Consider the following 16,050-nt stretch of genomic DNA (forward strand, 5'->3'; position numbering starts at 1 on the left):
TTGAAAGTGTAACTAATATATAAAATATTTTTAATACCTAATTTTCTTTCAATAATTTTATAAAATAAATATTTGATTTATCAAATATAAAAAAAATTATTTAAAATTCAACTAAATTTATTTATTAGTTGTCAACGTTAAAATAAAAAAAAATTAAAATTTAAAAAATTATTATTTTAAAAGTTTATGGAAGAAATGGATTTATTTAATTAATTTTACAGATCTTAGAAATAAAAGTTTAGGGGTGAATTGGTTCGAATACAAAGCATAAACCCTTAAGGCCCTGAAATGAGTTTTTCAGCCACAACAGAGCAGAACAGAGCAGGAAGCTGAAGAAGAAGACTGAAGAACTCTCAAATGTCAGCATCAAGAACATGGCATCTTCTTCCTTTGCTAAATCCATAGCTAAATTTCGCCCTTTTATTTCCCTTTCTCGGCACAGCGCGACGCCGACGCCTTTACCTTCGTCTTCTTCCTCGTTCAGCTCTGCGGCTGCAGTTTCTTCTGCTGCTGATCCCCAGTCATCTTCCCTTTCTCAAGCTCAACGTGAGTTTCTGAACTTTCTTCTATCTGGATTGGTCTTGATTTTGCAAAATGATTTAGGTTTTTGTGAGTTTTATTGTTTAAAATCGCGTATTGCTTGGTGGGTATTTTCTTAGAGAAACAAAGAGACTCGAAATTGTCAAAATGGCTCCTGTTTTTACCTGGGGCTCTCACGTTTGGCCTTGGAACTTGGCAGATTTTCAGGAGGCAAGAGAAGGTATTTTGATTTATTTCTGGTTTTTGTGTTATGCTTGTTTGAATTCTCTAATAGTTTAGCTTTTCATTACTTATTCAATCATTTATCCAGTTGAATTAGTAAAATACCTCCGTTAAAAAGAATGCAAATCTTGAAGACTGTTCTTGACGCTCTTTATTGGTGTTAGGGAATGATCATGGGTTTATAAACAAGGAATACATCTTCATTGGTGTGAGGCTTTTTGGGGAAGTCCAAAGCAAAGCTAAGAGAGCTTATGCTCAAAGTGGACAATATCATACCATTGTGGAGAGTTGTGATTCCTAACATGGTATCAGAGTCATGCCCTTAACTTAGTCATGTCAATAAAATCCTCAAATGTCGAACAAAGAAGTTGTGACTCTCGAAGGTGTAGTCAAAAGTGACTCAAGTGTGGAACAAAGGGTATACTTTGTTCTAATACTCTAGAGAAGGAATCGAGCCTCGATTAAAGGGAGGTTGTTCGAGGCCTCCATAGGCCTCAGGGAAGGCTCTATAGTGTACTTTGTTCGAGGGAGTCCCACATTGGCTGATTTAGGAATAATCATGGATTTATAAGTAAGAAATACATCTCCATTGGTACGAGGCCTTTTGGAGAAACCCAAAGCAAAGTATGAGAGCTTATGCGCAAAGTGGACAATATCATACTATTATGGAGAGTGTGATTCCTAACAGATCCTTGAAAAGAATTTATGATTCTCTAAAATCTTGGCTAAAGGGTTTCTTATTGAGGCATTGATTCGGTCAGTGGTATAGGGTGAAACTTTTGTGGCAATCTTTCCATGCCATAGAGAATTTGAACAGTAATTTCTGTTGTTTAGTATCAAAGTTTGCTTCATTTCCATCCTTGGAAGCTGAAAATCTGTCTTTTCCACATTAAATCGTCAAAGTAGCACTGTACGGAGCTAATGTACACCCATTTCTCGTCGAAGTAAGGATCGTCTTTGACATTTTATTTTGCAGATAGAAATTCTAGATTACAGGCAGAAGCGACTGTTAATGGAACCTGTGAACGTAAACAGCTTACTTCCATTGAAAGACAAGCTAGATGATCTGGAGTTCAGGAGGGTGATCTGTAAAGGAGTTTTTGATGAGAAGAAATCAATCTTCGTTGGTCCACGTTCGAGAAGCATTTCAGGAGTGACCGAAAATGGCCATTATGTTATTACCCCATTGATGCCCATTCCTGGCCTACCTGATAGGTATTTTCCAGTCCCTTTTCTCTTATCAAAACTGGCTTTATATTTGTCTTCAGTAGAGAATTGTTCCATTCTAGAGTGGTGTATTTATGAACCATTTTGCTTTGCTTGTAAGTTCATGGCTGTTGAAGTTGCTTCCAACTAACCTCCAAAAGCTGGCCTTTTATATTCTGATATGAACATATGAATGGGAATTTTTGCTGGAATTCTTTCACACTTAAATGGTTTTCTTGGCTGTTCATTCACAATAAGGTAGTATGCTATGAATTTCCAAGGACATGGAAGGCCAAATAGCACATTTAGTTCACCAATTCTAATTGCCATGCTGTATAAAAATGGAAATTGTTCATTCGAATGGATTTTGTAGCTCGATATACGTTATAAGTCACCATTTAACCAAGATTAGATCAAACAACCCTTCTCCAGTGTGCAGTCACCTGTTTTGGTCAATCGAGGATGGGTTCCACGCACTTGGAAGGAGAAGGCTTTAGAAGTAGACCATCAAGGTAGTGAACAGTCTTCAGATATTCCACCCTCCATGGTTCAAGAGAGTGAGAGAAGCTCTTGGTGGAAGTTCTGGTCGAAAACGACCAAGAATCTAGAGGTTCTTTTTGACAGTTTTGCTTGTTTAATGTCAATTAACTTATCTTCCAAGACCAAAATTCTAAGTTTGGTTGTTGATATGCAGAATAATGAGGTGAGCCCCATTACTCCAGTAGAAGTTATTGGAGTGGTTCGCACAAGTGAAAAGCCTAGCATATTTGTTCCAGCAAATGATCCTGGCTCTAGCCAATGGTTTTATGTTGATGTTCCAGCAATTGCACGTACTTCTGGACTCCCTGAGGATGCTATTTATGTGGAAGACATAAATGAGAATGTGAACCCAAGTAACCCGTATCCGATTCCGAAGGATGTTAATACGTTGATACGAAGTTCCGTTATGCCACAGGATCATCTTAATTACACATTAACATGGTATGTCTGTCACCCTTTTCCATTCAGTGTTGAAATGTAATGTTCACTATTTCATTATAAGCATTCAAAGGTTTTAGACTTGGAATAAATTTCAGTGTCCTGTACTTGTGTTAATGATTATCCCAATTGTATTGAGAATTAAGATGAAGCATTCTTTTTTTTTTTTTTTGTAAGGGTGTGGAAACCTCTACCTAGTAGACTTGTTTTAAAAACCTTGAGGGGAAGCCCGATATCTGCTAGCGGTGAGTTTGGGTTGTTAAAAATAGTATTAGAGCTAGACACCGGGCCATGTGCCAGCGAGAATGTTGGGCCCCCAAGGGGGGTGGATTGTGAGGTCCCATATCGGTTGGAGAGGGGAACGAATCATTTCTTATAGGAGTGTGGAAACCTCTCCATAGCAGAGGCACGATTAAAACCTTGAAGGGAAGCCCGAAAGGGAAAACCCAAAGAGGACAATATTTGTTAGCAGTGGACTTGAGCTGTTAAAAATGGTATTAGAGCCAGAAACTGAGCGGTGTGCTAGCGTCCTCGCTGGCCCCCAAGAGGGGTGGATTGTGAGATCCCACATCGGTTGGAGAGGGGAACAAAACATTCCTTATAAGAATGTGGAAACCTCTCTCTAACCGACGCGTTTTAAAAATTTTGAAGAGAAGCTCGAAAGGTAAAACTCAAAAGGAAACTAAATGAATTTCATTAAGATTTTGATATCAAAGAAGCTTTGTTACACATTCTTATTCTTGCAATGGCTGATCTTTGTGCAGGTACTCTCTCTCAGCTGCTGTGACCTTCATGGCTATCAAAAGACTGAGGCAAAAAACGACTCGAAAATGACGAACATTATAATTTGATCTTCTTTAGAGCAGGAACGAACCCGGAACTCCTAAATCGTATGTGAGTTATTTTTGTTGGTATTGTTTTTCATAATGTTTTTTCATTAGAGAAGCCTGAATATCTCATTTCCTTGGGACGTTTTGAACTAGAAAATGCCAAGAAATCCTCAATCCCTTAAGCCATACAGCATGTGGGAAGATAACAACTTTTCCTCGGCCATTAAATTGAGTAAACATTTTGGTATTTCCATAACTAATAAATTTGTTCTTCATTTTGAAATTTGTTTCTTTGAACTGTCAATTTTCTGTGAATATCTTGATATACTAACCTTCAACATCAGTTAGTTCGCAAAAGGGATGAGCCAAACTCGTGCTCACCATAGTTAGATGGTGAGACTGAGTTTTTTTAACTGCAACAACTTAAATATACGCTATTCGAGTCGGAATGACCATAGTTGTTGGCACTAGATTTGCCTGCTTATTGTTTTTCGTTAAATGATTTAGATTGAATTCATTGCTATTATCAAACTCGGAGAGTTTGGTATTGTTATTCATTGTCACTATCTCGTGTCATGATTAGATAATTTGTACGCTTGTTGCCTTTCTAGAATGTGGTAGCCGTTTCTTAAGCTCTGCACATGAGCATCTTATGATTTTATGCTTATTTAGCATCTTTAGATTATGTTTCTATTCTATTTAGTGTTTCTATTCTATTTAGTATGACATGTTAATTGTCCTTTAGATTTAGATTTGGAAAAATATAAAATGGGTTATCTTTTTCCTAATTAATATATGATTTTTTTCTTGAGCATAGTTCATAATTTACAATTATTTTAAAAAAGAAAAAAAGTAGGATTAAAAGAAATTAAAAAAATGAGAAAAAAAGAAAAGAAGAGGGTCACCACACGAAAAAAGTTGCATTTTTTTTTTCAAAATTCTTCCATAGTAATAATTAAACCATTTGATTGATTAAATGTAATATATTATATTTAAATAAACTGGACAAATCAAATCCCAAATTTTAGCCGGCACCGCCGCTGCAAATTCCGGTGAGCGATAATGAAAATCGGCGGAGAGCCGCGGCTGCCGATGCTTCTTCCTCCGTTGGCGCAGGCGGAAGAACTCTCCCGTCGGCGAACAAATTCCGGCCACTCCTCCGTTGATCCGCCGTAACCACGCCTTCTAGATCCACCGCATTGTCGTAAAAAGCAGCATCCCCAAATCTCCGTTCCACCTCAAGAAAGTCGCCCAGTGATGCCAGTTTAACACCGTCGTCCCTGCACAGCTGCCACCACTTCCGCTTCCGATCAGAGACTAGCCCCGACGCCGTCGTTTTTCTCTTTGGCTTTTTGCTCTTGCGGGAAACATCAGCTGTCGCCGCCGCAGCGGCGTGGTGGTCTCGGCTCTGGGAGGAGACTCGGAAGGCAATCGCCGGGAAGCTCACCCCCATTAAAGTCCCCAAGCTGGTGCTCCTGTCATGGAAGAAGGAACCTGTAGACTGCAAAACAGAATTGAATTCCGAAAATAAAGAAACGGATAAGAGAATCATAAAATGGGAGAAGGCGATGATGGAGCACCTCAGTGTCGAGATCGGAGGAGGAAATGAATGAATTCGTCGGAGAAGACGGCGTCGAGAACAGATCGTTCGCCGGATTCAACATTTCTTTTGCTCTCTGTGGGTGTAGAGAAGCAGAGACTGAAATTTGAATTAGAAATAAAAACAAAGAAGAAGAGAGAGAAAGGATTTAAGGATTTGGAAACGGAGGAGAGAGATGAAAATTGAAATGTTTCTTTCCCCTCCCATTTATTTATTCTCAATTTTGCCCTCCAATTTTTCACTTTTTGAAGTCTTTATTTTTAAATCATTAATTTAGTTTCGTATTAAATACAAAATTGAAAGTTTTGTATATCCTACTAGGTAACTTACCCAATACAAAGTTTTCAATTTAACAACTGGATCCATAATTTGTCATTCATGAACGATAAGATCCATTTAGTAAGTACCTACCTACCTTGTGGTGATTAGAAATCATTTTGAAAACTAAACTCATAATTTTATCCAACTTGGGCCCTAGAGACTTATTTTTCCAAAAAGGGTAGATGAGCTATGAGTCATCGATAATTTATCACTCCTAGATGATATGATTATTCTATATAGAGAAGTTTAAACATGATGGATTAAACTAATCAAATATTAAAATTATAAGATAAAAATATTAAACTTTTGGATTTATAAATAAGAATTAAACTTTTGCTGACATGGCGAAGTCCTATTGGTCCAATGATAGTACCTGATGTGTCACCGCCGGATCTCGTCGTCTAGTTTTGGTTTTGCATCAAATCCCACAGAGCTTCGTCGTCGTCGTTGTCGTGGTCGTGGTCGTCGTCCTCTTCTTGTTCTTCATCTTCAAAAGCCCAATCGGAGGACAGATTAGAATGCAACTGAAAGCTCGTAGACTTCAGGTCATTTTTCTAATTCTATGTCTATGCTCTCTTTTCATCAATGCTCGTCCATATCTCATCGTCATCTCTCAAGATGACCTCAAGGATGGTGCACTCGCCGACGACTTCCCCGATTCCGCCGAGTGGGATGAATTTGGGGAACCTGAATCTCAAAACTCCAGCGAGGAGCTCGACCCTGGCTCTTGGCGCCCTATATTCGAACCGGATTCCCCTTCCTCCGCCTCCGACGCGCCGGAGGATCTGTACTACACTGCTTTAGGGAAATTTATGTCGTCGGTGAGTTCCGGTGACTTAAGGTTGATGGAGGATGCGGTTGCGGACATTGATCAAGTTGCTGCGGGGAGTGGGGATCCGCACGCACAATCGGTGCTAGGGTTACTACATGGAATGGGGATAATGAAGGAGACGAACAAGGCTAAGGCGTTTATGTATCATTACTTTGCCGCTGAAGGGAATAAGCAATCTAAGATGGCTCTTGCGTATATTTACTTCAGGCAAGAAGTGAGTGGATTTTGAATTCTGTTTAATTCTTTTGAATTCAACCTTTGAATGCATCCAGATCCTTTTGATTATCGTGCTTTTCCAATGGGTAAACCTTGCTTGGTTGCTGCAGATGTATGAGAAAGCAGTCAAGCTTTATGCTGAATTAGCAGAGGTAGCTATTAACAGTTTATTAGTTTCTAAGGACTCTCCAGTGATTGAACCTGTGAGGATCCATAATGGGGCTGAGGAGAACAAGCAAGCCTTGAGAAAGTCTAGAGGAGAGGAGGACGAAGACTTCCAAATTTTGGAGTATCAGGCGCAGAAGGGTAATGCTGGAGCTATGTATAGAATTGGACTATTTTACTATTTTGGACTGAGAGGGTTGAGGCGTGATCATGCCAAGGCATTGTCCTGGTTTTCCAAGGCTGTGGAGAAAGGTGAACCTAGGTCTATGGAACTAGTTGGAGAGATATATGCAAGGGGTGCCGGGGTTGAGAGGGATTACACTAAGGCACTTCAATGGCTAACTCGTGCGTCCAAGCAGCCATCATTTTCTGCTTATAATGGCATGGGGTATTTGTACGTCAAGGGCTATGGAGTGGAGAAAAACTTTACTAAGGTAAGATTACCATTAGTTTCTCTTGCAAATTCTACTTCTGAACCCCTGCATCTCAGGCAATACATTTTCCCTGCATCATAAGTGAATTAGAGTCTATTTGATTCAATGGTGTATAGAGCATAGTAGACATCTGCACTTCCGAACCCCTGTGGGCATTGTAACATGAACTTGCTCCCATTTTGACACATCCCTTCCACCCCTTCCTGCCCTTAGGTGTTGCTAGGTTTGGATCTTAATGCATCGTTTAAATGGGTATCTTTTTCTTTGTATTTTCATGTTCTGAATGTTGGGTTGTTTGGTATATGTTTGATATGGCACCTGAATTACTGCTTGTTTCTTATTTTTTCTTTCCCTTCAAGTAAGTAACTCTGCCTATATCGCTTATAACGTGTTTTCATGTCCTCCCTTCCACATGCTATGTCCTTTAATACAGGCCAAGGAGTACTTTGAGAAAGCTGCCAATAACGACGAGTCTGGTGGTCATTATAATCTAGGAGTTATGCATCTTAAAGGAATTGGAGTAAAGAGAGATGTGAAGAAGGCATGTACTCATTTTATAGTGGCTGCTAATGCTGGACAACCAAAGGCATTCTATCAGCTGGCAAAGATGTTTCATACTGGTGTTGGGCTCAAGAGGAATATTCCTATGGTACATTCACTCAACTATATATATCTGTATGCATTATTGTGGATTTCTAAGGAGTATTTTCTCCAAAACTTCTGAGCAGTTTATTTCACTATCAAATTGGTTGTTTGAAGTTTTCTTTTGGGATATAGTTATCGGAAAGTTTCTCAACCTATTCACATACATTGTCTAGATGGGCATGTTACTAATTGATGTTTTGAGTGGTTGCAGGCAAGTGCACTGTACAAATTAGTTGCCGAACGAGGACCTTGGAGTTCATTGTCTAGATGGGCATTGGAATCATATCTGAAAGCTGACATTCGCAAGGCATTCTTCTTGTATACAAGAATGGCAGAGCTAGGATACGAGGTGGCACAAAGCAATGCAGCATGGATACTTGACAAATATGGAGAACAAAGCATGTGTCTGGGGGAATCTGGCTTTTGCGCCAAGGCAGAAAGACATCAAAGAGCTCATTCTCTTTGGTGGCAAGCATCCGAGCAGGGCAACGAACATGCTGCTTTACTGATTGGGGATGCATATTACTACGGTCGGGTATGTTCACAGAGTACGTGATACGATTAAATCGTAAATGTTTAAAGATCACAAGTTCGAGATCTTTATGTTTCTACTTTTCCATTTTCATTCAGGGCACTGACGTAGATTATGATCGAGCTGCGGAAGCATACATGCATGCCAAATCCCAGCTAAATGCACAAGCCATGTTCAACCTTGGTTACATGCATGAACATGGTCTAGGCCTTCCGTTTGACCTACACCTAGCCAAGCGTTACTATGATCAAGCTCTGGAACTTGATCCAGCTGCTAGGTTGCCAGTCAAGCTGGCTCTAGGAAGCCTGTGGTTACGAAAGAATCATGCGGACTGTTTTCTGGTGGGTTTAATGGACTATTCTTCTTAATATTTGCCTTGCTAGAGTACCTTAGCTCCTCGACACACACACAAAGTAGATTGTGTTATATTCCTTCACGCTTTATTCACACATGGACTTATCAAATGGGGTGTTTCTAATGTGTGAATTAGGTCCATGTGATTGATTCGTTGCCAGAAGTTTATCCAAAAATTGATGCATGGGTGGAGGATGTACTGTTGGAGGAAGGAAATGCAACAATTCTAACTCTATTTGCCTGCCTCCTCACTGTCCTATATCTTAGAGAGCGACAAAGGAGGCACGCAGCTGTTCGTGCTGCTGCGGTGGCTGTGCCACTCCACCCCAATGACCACGCAGTGGCTGCACAAAATTAAATCACTCCTTGTACTTCTGATTGAATTGATCAATCCTCCTTTTTTTCTTCTAATTTTTAATGAGTTATGAGAATCTTTTCTGCGACATTATGTACAGGAAATTATAAGTCAACTGCGTGGTAAGAGCTTTTGGGCTCTTGGGAATTTCACAGCAGAGTAGAGGAAGAATTTTTTGTAGTGATTTATTACGAAGAAATTCCATTGTAGATTTGTATGATGTAGCCTATTAATGAACTTGCAGCAATGAATGCAAGTTTGTCTTGTGTCGACCCTATTAATGGAACTGTTTTTTGTAGGAACCTTAAAAGAACTATAAATAGCAGACGAACTTGCATTCATTTCTGCAAGTTCAATAATTCTGTGTAACATCTAGTTGAATTAATGCTACAAGCCTCAACTGGCTGCAAATATTCAGCCCAAATGATATAATTTCTAGTACTCTTTATAGTATATACTTCCTCTTTCCATACTATAGATTGGGAGAAACCTTAATTTGCATGGTCATCTAAATCTTAATTTTCATACTATGAACTTCAAGCTTCCTCATTCACAATCTTAAATTTTGACTTACGACTCATAATAATACCCAATAAATAGAATCGTTGATACTTGACAAAACACAAGACAAACAGACGAGCATCAGTAGGGTGGGGGAAGCATAAAAAAGGTAACAGTAGATTGTGCCAAAGCAAGCACTGGGAAAGAATTATAAGAACACTCCTACTTCCAGTTTTCCACAACAAAACATCGCCTATTCAAGAGAAACTGAAAAAAATTACAACTAATTGACGACTCCATATAAGGGCGTATGACGAGCCATCAAAAATATAAAAAAATTAGCGCGCGAAATAGAGAGTGTTTGCTACAAGAACTGGCTCAGAAAAACACCTTACTGCAGACACATCGTCATTCTACTACCGTCCGAACGGAAGCAGCCGTAAGTCCGGCCTTTTTTTCATCATTGCCAGTAGATTATTAATCGTGAAATGATCATAAATGATGATCAAAGATGACATCAAAATACCAGATGCTAGGATTTCGCTAAAGAAAACAACATGTTTCAGAGTTTGAACTCAAATTAATGACAAGTTCATGGGAGTGAATCGCACAAACAACATCCATTTCACGCAATGAATGGGAGAAAAGAGGAGAAATACCAGTGCGCAGTCAGTTCGCCAATAAGGTTAACCTTCTGATTGATGGAGGCAATGGCATCTCTAATCTCCATGAATTTATAATCGTCTCTGTGCTCCATCTCTCTCAGTCCCGCGAGTCTGAACCATTCGATTCCCCTTCCCTAAATCCTAAAGACCTTCCGATTTAGGGTTTTATGCCTCAAAATGGAAACAAAACTCTTTCCCGCTTTGTTTCGCCAGTTGAAATTTGCGCCAGCCCCGGATTGCTTTTTTTACTGCCGAGAATGGCAAATTTTAACCTTTTTTACCATAAAAATTAAAATTTTAACCTTTTTTACCCTAGATAAAAATTAAAATTTTAACCTTTTTTACCCTAGATAAAAATTAAAATTTTAACCTTTTTTACCCTAGATAAAAATTAAAATTTTAACCTTTTTTACCCTAGATAAAAATTAAAATTTTAACCTTTTTTACCCTAGATAAAAATTAAAATTTTAACCTTTTTTACCCTAGATAAAAATTAAAATTTTAACCTTTTTTACCTTAGGTAAAAATTAAAATGGATTGTTTAATACTTTTTATACAACTACTTTTTCTATGGAAATGGTAAGTAATTTATTTCAAAAATATTTTATAAGAGTTTCATAAATATTTTTAATATTTTGAAATATTTAAAAATATTTTCATAGTTGGTATGATTTTATGGTTTGTTATACACATAAATATTTTATGGTTTGTTATTTTCATAGTTGGTATGAGTATCGCACAATCGCAAGTCCGCTACGATCAAAAATGTAAATCACTGGTCACAGTGCCATAAAGATCGTGACCCATGTGACCAGTGCCATAAAGATCGTGACCCATGTGACCAGTGCCATATAGGTCGTGACCCATGTAGGTCACTGGTCACAGTGCCATATAGGTCGTGACCCATTTTATATGTTTCATATCTATTTATTGGGTGGTGATTGAGCACGATAAAAGTGATTTTTGGTGATTGAGCACTTTCATTTATTGGGTGGGGAGGAGAAGAATATAAATGAAAACAACAAATCGAACCAATCCATCAAAAAAAAAAAAACAAAAAGCTTCATAACTTTACATGATCTTATAAGATTTTCACGAGTGAAAAGACAAAAAAAAAAAAGAAAAAAAAAAAAAAAAAAAAAAGGGTTTGGTTGAATTCCATGAGCAAAAATGGATTCATGGATAATCTTGGACCAAAACAGTAGAGGATCAAAAAAGAACAAGAACCAGAACAAGGCGATGATGGTGGTGTTTGTTTAAGGCATTTTTACAAACCTTTGGCACCAGGAAGCTCAATCCACTGCAACTGGATTTCAACTTCGCCGCATTCAACATTTCGCAAGCGCAGGCAAATGTTTTGAATAACCTTGCCTTCCTCCCACACTATGGCGCTCTCCTCGGCTAAGCAATTTTGCCTGCATGGCTGCACCCTTGACAGCACGGTTCCACTTGGTAGCTCTGCCAAATCCATCTTCAGTGCTTCGATGTATGGCCCTATCTCGAACTCCGCATCTCCCATCTTGTCGTCCATCGTAAACGTGTCGTGGTCGTACACCGTCTACAATCGTTACATCAAATGTAAGCTCGAGTTCACCATATATAACAAATCAAATCGATACACAATTTAAAGATATCCATTTGGCCCGAGTCAGGGAGACGAAATTATATAACAAAACAAATCATCCCTTAACATGATGATAAGTTGAAATAAGAGGTGAAGACGGGTTGGAAATGGAGAAGACTTTCCGTCCCTGTCCCATGAATTGAGTAAACATCTCGAGATGAGTTACGTACGAGCTTGACTGAAACATCGGGGTCGGTAACAGAAAGAGTGAGGTCCTCGTTCCATTCAGGATTGACATCCTTCTTGATCACACGGGTCTTCAATTTCTGCGCATATAATCACCAAGAACAATATTCAAAACATGTTAGACACAAAATTTGAATTCATCGGTGGAGCGACCGAGCGGGAAAAACCTGTTTATTCAATTTAACGACGATGTAAGGATCACTGCTGCGAACGTCGCGAACGGCGAGGTTGACGCCGCGAATGATCCGAATACGAAGAAGACCTAATAAGCTCTCCATTAAAGACGACGAAGAACGGCCTCCCCCTCCGCCGCTCTCTGGACTTTTTGGTGAATCTCCCACCTCTCTCTCTCTTTATATAATATTACAAACTCTTCTCTCTCCCCCCCTCTTAGGAACCGGTACAAAAGGTTCCTGGTTACCAGCCTAGGTTCTTTTTAGGTTGTTGGAGGTGAGGGAGAGAGACTAGGTTTGGGATGGTCGGTATGGAGGAGTTGGTAGGTTCGGGATGACCGGGAGATCCAGTTGCCACACTAGGAAATAATTGGACACCATTTATTTCAGGTGGTTTTGAACGTTGACCGATTCCATAAATTCTCTGCCGTGTATTACTTTTTAATTTTTTTAATTGTTTTATTTATAATTTTTTGTGTTTAATAAAAGGAAAATATTTAAATGTAAAAAATCTAATTTATTTATTTCCCACCTCAATTTTAATATATACCTTGAGAAAATACATTTCAAATAAATAATAAAAAAACAATTATGAGGTAAAATAAATTTAAAATAAATATACACGTATAATTGTTTTGTAAATAATTTTATTTTTAAAAAAATAAAATAAATTTAAATGTATCGACCGACTCAATCTTAAACCTGAACCTGATTGAATTTAAAAATTAGTGTTCTATTGGAAGAGCTCTTATTCGAATGTGTGGCTGCAGTGCGCCTATAACTTGTAAGATGCTCGATTTCTTAGCTTTTCAGATCGGAGTTAATAACCGAGCTAATGACCTATAAAACACAAATTGAGTCCGGTTAATTGGTAGCAAACTAATTATGTCTTCAGGGGGGATATCCGCCCCTGCTCAACGAGGTGGCCCAAAGTCCATAAACATGAGCTGGGCTTGTGGTTTGCATAGGTCAATTCATGTTCTAAAGCAAGCCTCTACGTTCTTTTTGTTGCGAGTCATGCTACTATACAAGCACATGTAGCCACGAATCCAATTTTTCACGAGCGCATAAAATAGATCGACTCATTTCGATCGGGAGAATCTTTTTTAATAAACGATATACCTCGTTTAAATAAAAGATATAATCTATACAATTTTTAAGGGTGAAATACTGAATCATCGATTTTTAGTTGATTAACAGTGCAAGATCCGCTCTTCCTAATTCTAGTCTCCGACCCTCAAGACCAACAAGGAGGTAGTATAAGAATATTCACCTTTTGACCTAATCTTAGGCCCTGACTCACCGTCCATGAATGAACCTTGCAGAGGAACTTTTGGATAACAAAAGATGAAATACAGCTGATTCATCTATTTAAGTGGTTCTTGCTTCTCCTCATTTTTGTTCCTAACTCTTCTCCGAATAAGAATTATCTTATCTACTGAAACTATGTTCAAATTGGTCTGAAGTCTGTATAGAACTTTATAACATTATGCACACAAATATTTCACTCAACCATGGTCTAGTTTTGAACGGTCGAGATTCTATTCAAATTAAACTATTTTATATTTTATTAAATTCTATATTTGATTCCGTCAAATTTGTCATCAAATCTGAATTATTTTATGATTTTAATTCACTTTTAAAATAATATCCATTAAAAATAAACCCCAAATAAACTGCTGGTAGAAAAAACAAAATATTCGGTAAGCAATAATTTAACTATTTAATTAACAAAAAGTAGATTAAAATTAAAATTGACGTATCCATGCTCTAATATCGACACGTCAGACTCTATTTTCCATGTAATCTCTTTCAAATCTCTCTATCTAATCAATTTTCTCTTTATTCCCCCTCATCACCAACTTGCTATATATTATTTTTAAATAAATATGAAATTACTTAATTAAAATTCACCGTGCTCGATTAAAGAAAAAAAAACTTAAAAGAGACAATATCTCTTAGCGGTGGGCTTGAGCTATTACAAATAGTATCAGAGCGAGATACCGGGCGGTAAACCTTTTCCCAGTACACGCATTTTAAAACATTAAGGGTCAGACAATCTGAATAGGCAAATCTTATATTATCGGATATGATTTATTCTTATTCTTATGTTAATATACTCAACATTTTCTCGAGATTTTGTTGATACAAACTAACTACCATTTGAGAGGAAGGTCGGTGGTCCTAGTTCGAGTTAATAGATCGAAATAAATAAATAAATAATATATAAAATAGAAAAAAAAAAAAAAAACATAGCGGTGCGTGTGAATTGTGAAGGAGAGCGTGTGAACCCTTTTCTTCGGCTTTGTTTTTTTTTTTTTTTTTTTTTAATAATAATTTATTTATTTATTTGTATTATTATTATTATTATTATTACTATTATTATTATTCTTATAATTTTGGGGGCACGCCCACAGACCATAATCATTCACTTCTAGCACGCTTTCCACTCCTCTCTGAAAATAAAAATTAAAAATATATTTTTAAAAAAATTAAAATTAATGGGCAGATTCCCTATTTTCAATCTCCTATTTATTCCCTCTTACTAACCAATAAGTTAATTTTATTATTTTGAAATTAATTTAAATCTAATTAAATTGATTAAAATAATGTTTCGTTCCCCTATCCAACAGAGGTAGGATCTCATAATCCACTTATGTGTTATTGTTAGCACATCACTCAGTGTCTGACTCTAATATCATAATAGTCCAACCTCACTGCTAGTGTTTTAGCTCGTTACGTAACGTCCTCAGCCTCACTGTTTGAACAAGTGTATACTAGGGTGACGTTTCCACATCCATATAAGAAATGGGTCATTTCCCTCTCCAACCGACGCGAGATTTCACATTCAAAGCACATGGAAGTAATGTGCATATAGTTCGTGTATATGAAAGTTGACGCACACCTATGTATGAAAAAAGGATGCATATCTAGGGACCTGGAGTGCATAAAAGTGATGATGTAAGTGGAACCATGTATATAAAAGTGATGCACATCTCGAAGAAAAAACAAGTAAAAATTTTAGCCATGTTAACCCAATTCTAGCTGTGAGATCTATCGAATTTTTTAATACTCAACTTTTTTCAATTTCTTTATTTCCGGGGCAGCGAAGCCACCTGTTAGTATATGCTACACGTGTTTGCATGTCATAAGTTTTCGACTACTTTTTTTTTCAACAAATTTTCTCATGACTTTTCATGTTTTACTTGTAACAGTAAAAAAATATTTTATTTATTATTGGTCCCTAGAATTTCAATTAATTTTATTCCTGCCCTTACTTTTAAAAAATTATTTAATAACAAAGGAATTATAAATGGTCAACTTAGTGAACAAGATTAGGAACATCCCCCCTTCTCTTTTATTATAAAAGTAAATAATACCTTCAAAAATACCATTCTTTTTATTCTTTTTATTGCATCCTTTTTGACTCGATGAATAATGACCTAAAAAAATTCCACCCTCGTAGGGTAGAAAAGGCACAATTGGTTCGATTATACCAAACCAGCTCGTGAAAAAAACAATATGATTATCTGTATTGATTCGCTATGTTCTTTACAGACTGTAGCGTTATATGACAAATTCAACTGTACAGATATATATCTCGTGGTAATAGTCGATTTAACAATACATGGTTCGAACCATTTACTAAATCAGATACCTGTTTATTATTC

The 16,050-nt window shown here is 37.4% G+C and overlaps 4 protein-coding genes and 1 non-coding gene across 6 annotated transcripts; 2 read left to right on the forward strand and 3 right to left on the reverse strand.

Moving 5' to 3' along the window:
- The first annotated feature begins 252 nt into the window (after window positions 1–252).
- Window positions 253–4,059, forward strand: LOC111801378 (surfeit locus protein 1). The gene is made up of 6 exons (XM_087127025.1): window positions 253–546; window positions 660–760; window positions 1,739–1,977; window positions 2,401–2,578; window positions 2,663–2,949; window positions 3,711–4,059. Exons 1-6 carry the CDS (start codon window positions 375–377, stop codon window positions 3,778–3,780), a joined length of 1,047 nt encoding a protein of 348 aa, XP_086983151.1. The 5' UTR covers window positions 253–374; the 3' UTR covers window positions 3,781–4,059.
- Window positions 4,060–4,627: 568 nt separating this feature from the next.
- LOC111802341 (uncharacterized protein At3g17950) lies at window positions 4,628–6,162 on the reverse strand. 2 transcript variants are annotated; one of them, XM_023686669.2, is made up of 3 exons: window positions 6,071–6,162; window positions 5,357–5,452; window positions 4,628–5,277 (listed from the first exon to the last, which is right to left on the reverse strand). In XM_023686669.2, the coding sequence occupies exons 2-3, from the start codon at window positions 5,438–5,440 to the stop codon at window positions 4,801–4,803; spliced, it is 561 nt and encodes a 186-aa protein (XP_023542437.2). In that variant the 5' UTR covers window positions 5,441–5,452; window positions 6,071–6,162; the 3' UTR covers window positions 4,628–4,800. The 2 variants fall into 2 exon arrangements, with proteins under 2 accessions (XP_023542437.2, XP_023542436.2); XM_023686668.2 differs by lacking the exon at window positions 6,071–6,162 and having other exon boundaries at window positions 4,630–5,277; window positions 5,357–5,620.
- Window positions 6,122–9,543, forward strand: LOC111802340 (ERAD-associated E3 ubiquitin-protein ligase component HRD3A). The gene is made up of 6 exons (XM_023686667.2): window positions 6,122–6,743; window positions 6,856–7,344; window positions 7,778–7,993; window positions 8,201–8,524; window positions 8,620–8,862; window positions 9,012–9,543. Exons 1-6 carry the CDS (start codon window positions 6,216–6,218, stop codon window positions 9,231–9,233), a joined length of 2,022 nt encoding a protein of 673 aa, XP_023542435.2. The 5' UTR covers window positions 6,122–6,215; the 3' UTR covers window positions 9,234–9,543.
- A 561-nt stretch (window positions 9,544–10,104) lies between these two features.
- Window positions 10,105–10,200, reverse strand: LOC111802796 (small nucleolar RNA snoR113). The gene has a single exon (XR_002816330.1). It is a non-coding gene; the product is annotated as a small nucleolar RNA snoR113 (small nucleolar RNA).
- A 1,153-nt stretch (window positions 10,201–11,353) lies between these two features.
- On the reverse strand, window positions 11,354–12,540 carry LOC111802355 (protein C2-DOMAIN ABA-RELATED 4). Its single transcript, XM_023686685.2, has 3 exons — window positions 12,374–12,540; window positions 12,191–12,286; window positions 11,354–11,954 (listed from the first exon to the last, which is right to left on the reverse strand). Exons 1-3 carry the CDS (start codon window positions 12,482–12,484, stop codon window positions 11,664–11,666), a joined length of 498 nt encoding a protein of 165 aa, XP_023542453.1. The 5' UTR covers window positions 12,485–12,540; the 3' UTR covers window positions 11,354–11,663.
- Between the last annotated feature and the right edge of the window lie 3,510 nt (window positions 12,541–16,050).

The sequence above is a fragment of the Cucurbita pepo genome, chromosome 9, assembly GCF_057944985.1.
Source record: "Cucurbita pepo subsp. pepo isolate OVF chromosome 9, ASM5794498v1, whole genome shotgun sequence".
NCBI classification, from domain to species: domain Eukaryota; kingdom Viridiplantae; phylum Streptophyta; class Magnoliopsida; order Cucurbitales; family Cucurbitaceae; genus Cucurbita; species Cucurbita pepo.

Coding starts and splice junctions, on each gene's coding strand:
- LOC111802340 (XM_023686667.2), top strand. CDS start 6,216: ATGCAACTGAAAGCTCGTAGACTTCAGGTCATTTTTCTAATTCTATGT. Junction 7,994..8,200: donor TCAAGAGGAATATTCCTATG/GTACATTCACTC, acceptor GAGTGGTTGCAG/GCAAGTGCACTGTACAAATT. Junction 8,863..9,011: donor ATCATGCGGACTGTTTTCTG/GTGGGTTTAATG, acceptor TGTGTGAATTAG/GTCCATGTGATTGATTCGTT.
- LOC111802341 (XM_023686669.2), bottom strand. CDS start 5,440: ATGTTGAATCCGGCGAACGATCTGTTCTCGACGCCGTCTTCTCCGACG. Junction 5,278..5,356: donor CCTCCGATCTCGACACTGAG/GTGCTCCATCAT, acceptor TCTGTTTTGCAG/TCTACAGGTTCCTTCTTCCA.
- LOC111802355 (XM_023686685.2), bottom strand. CDS start 12,484: ATGGAGAGCTTATTAGGTCTTCTTCGTATTCGGATCATTCGCGGCGTC. Junction 12,287..12,373: donor TCGTTAAATTGAATAAACAG/GTTTTTCCCGCT, acceptor TTATATGCGCAG/AAATTGAAGACCCGTGTGAT. Junction 11,955..12,190: donor CCGATGTTTCAGTCAAGCTC/GTACGTAACTCA, acceptor TAACGATTGTAG/ACGGTGTACGACCACGACAC.
- LOC111801378 (XM_087127025.1), top strand. CDS start 375: ATGGCATCTTCTTCCTTTGCTAAATCCATAGCTAAATTTCGCCCTTTT. Junction 1,978..2,400: donor ATTCCTGGCCTACCTGATAG/GTATTTTCCAGT, acceptor ACCCTTCTCCAG/TGTGCAGTCACCTGTTTTGG. Junction 2,579..2,662: donor AAACGACCAAGAATCTAGAG/GTTCTTTTTGAC, acceptor GTTGATATGCAG/AATAATGAGGTGAGCCCCAT.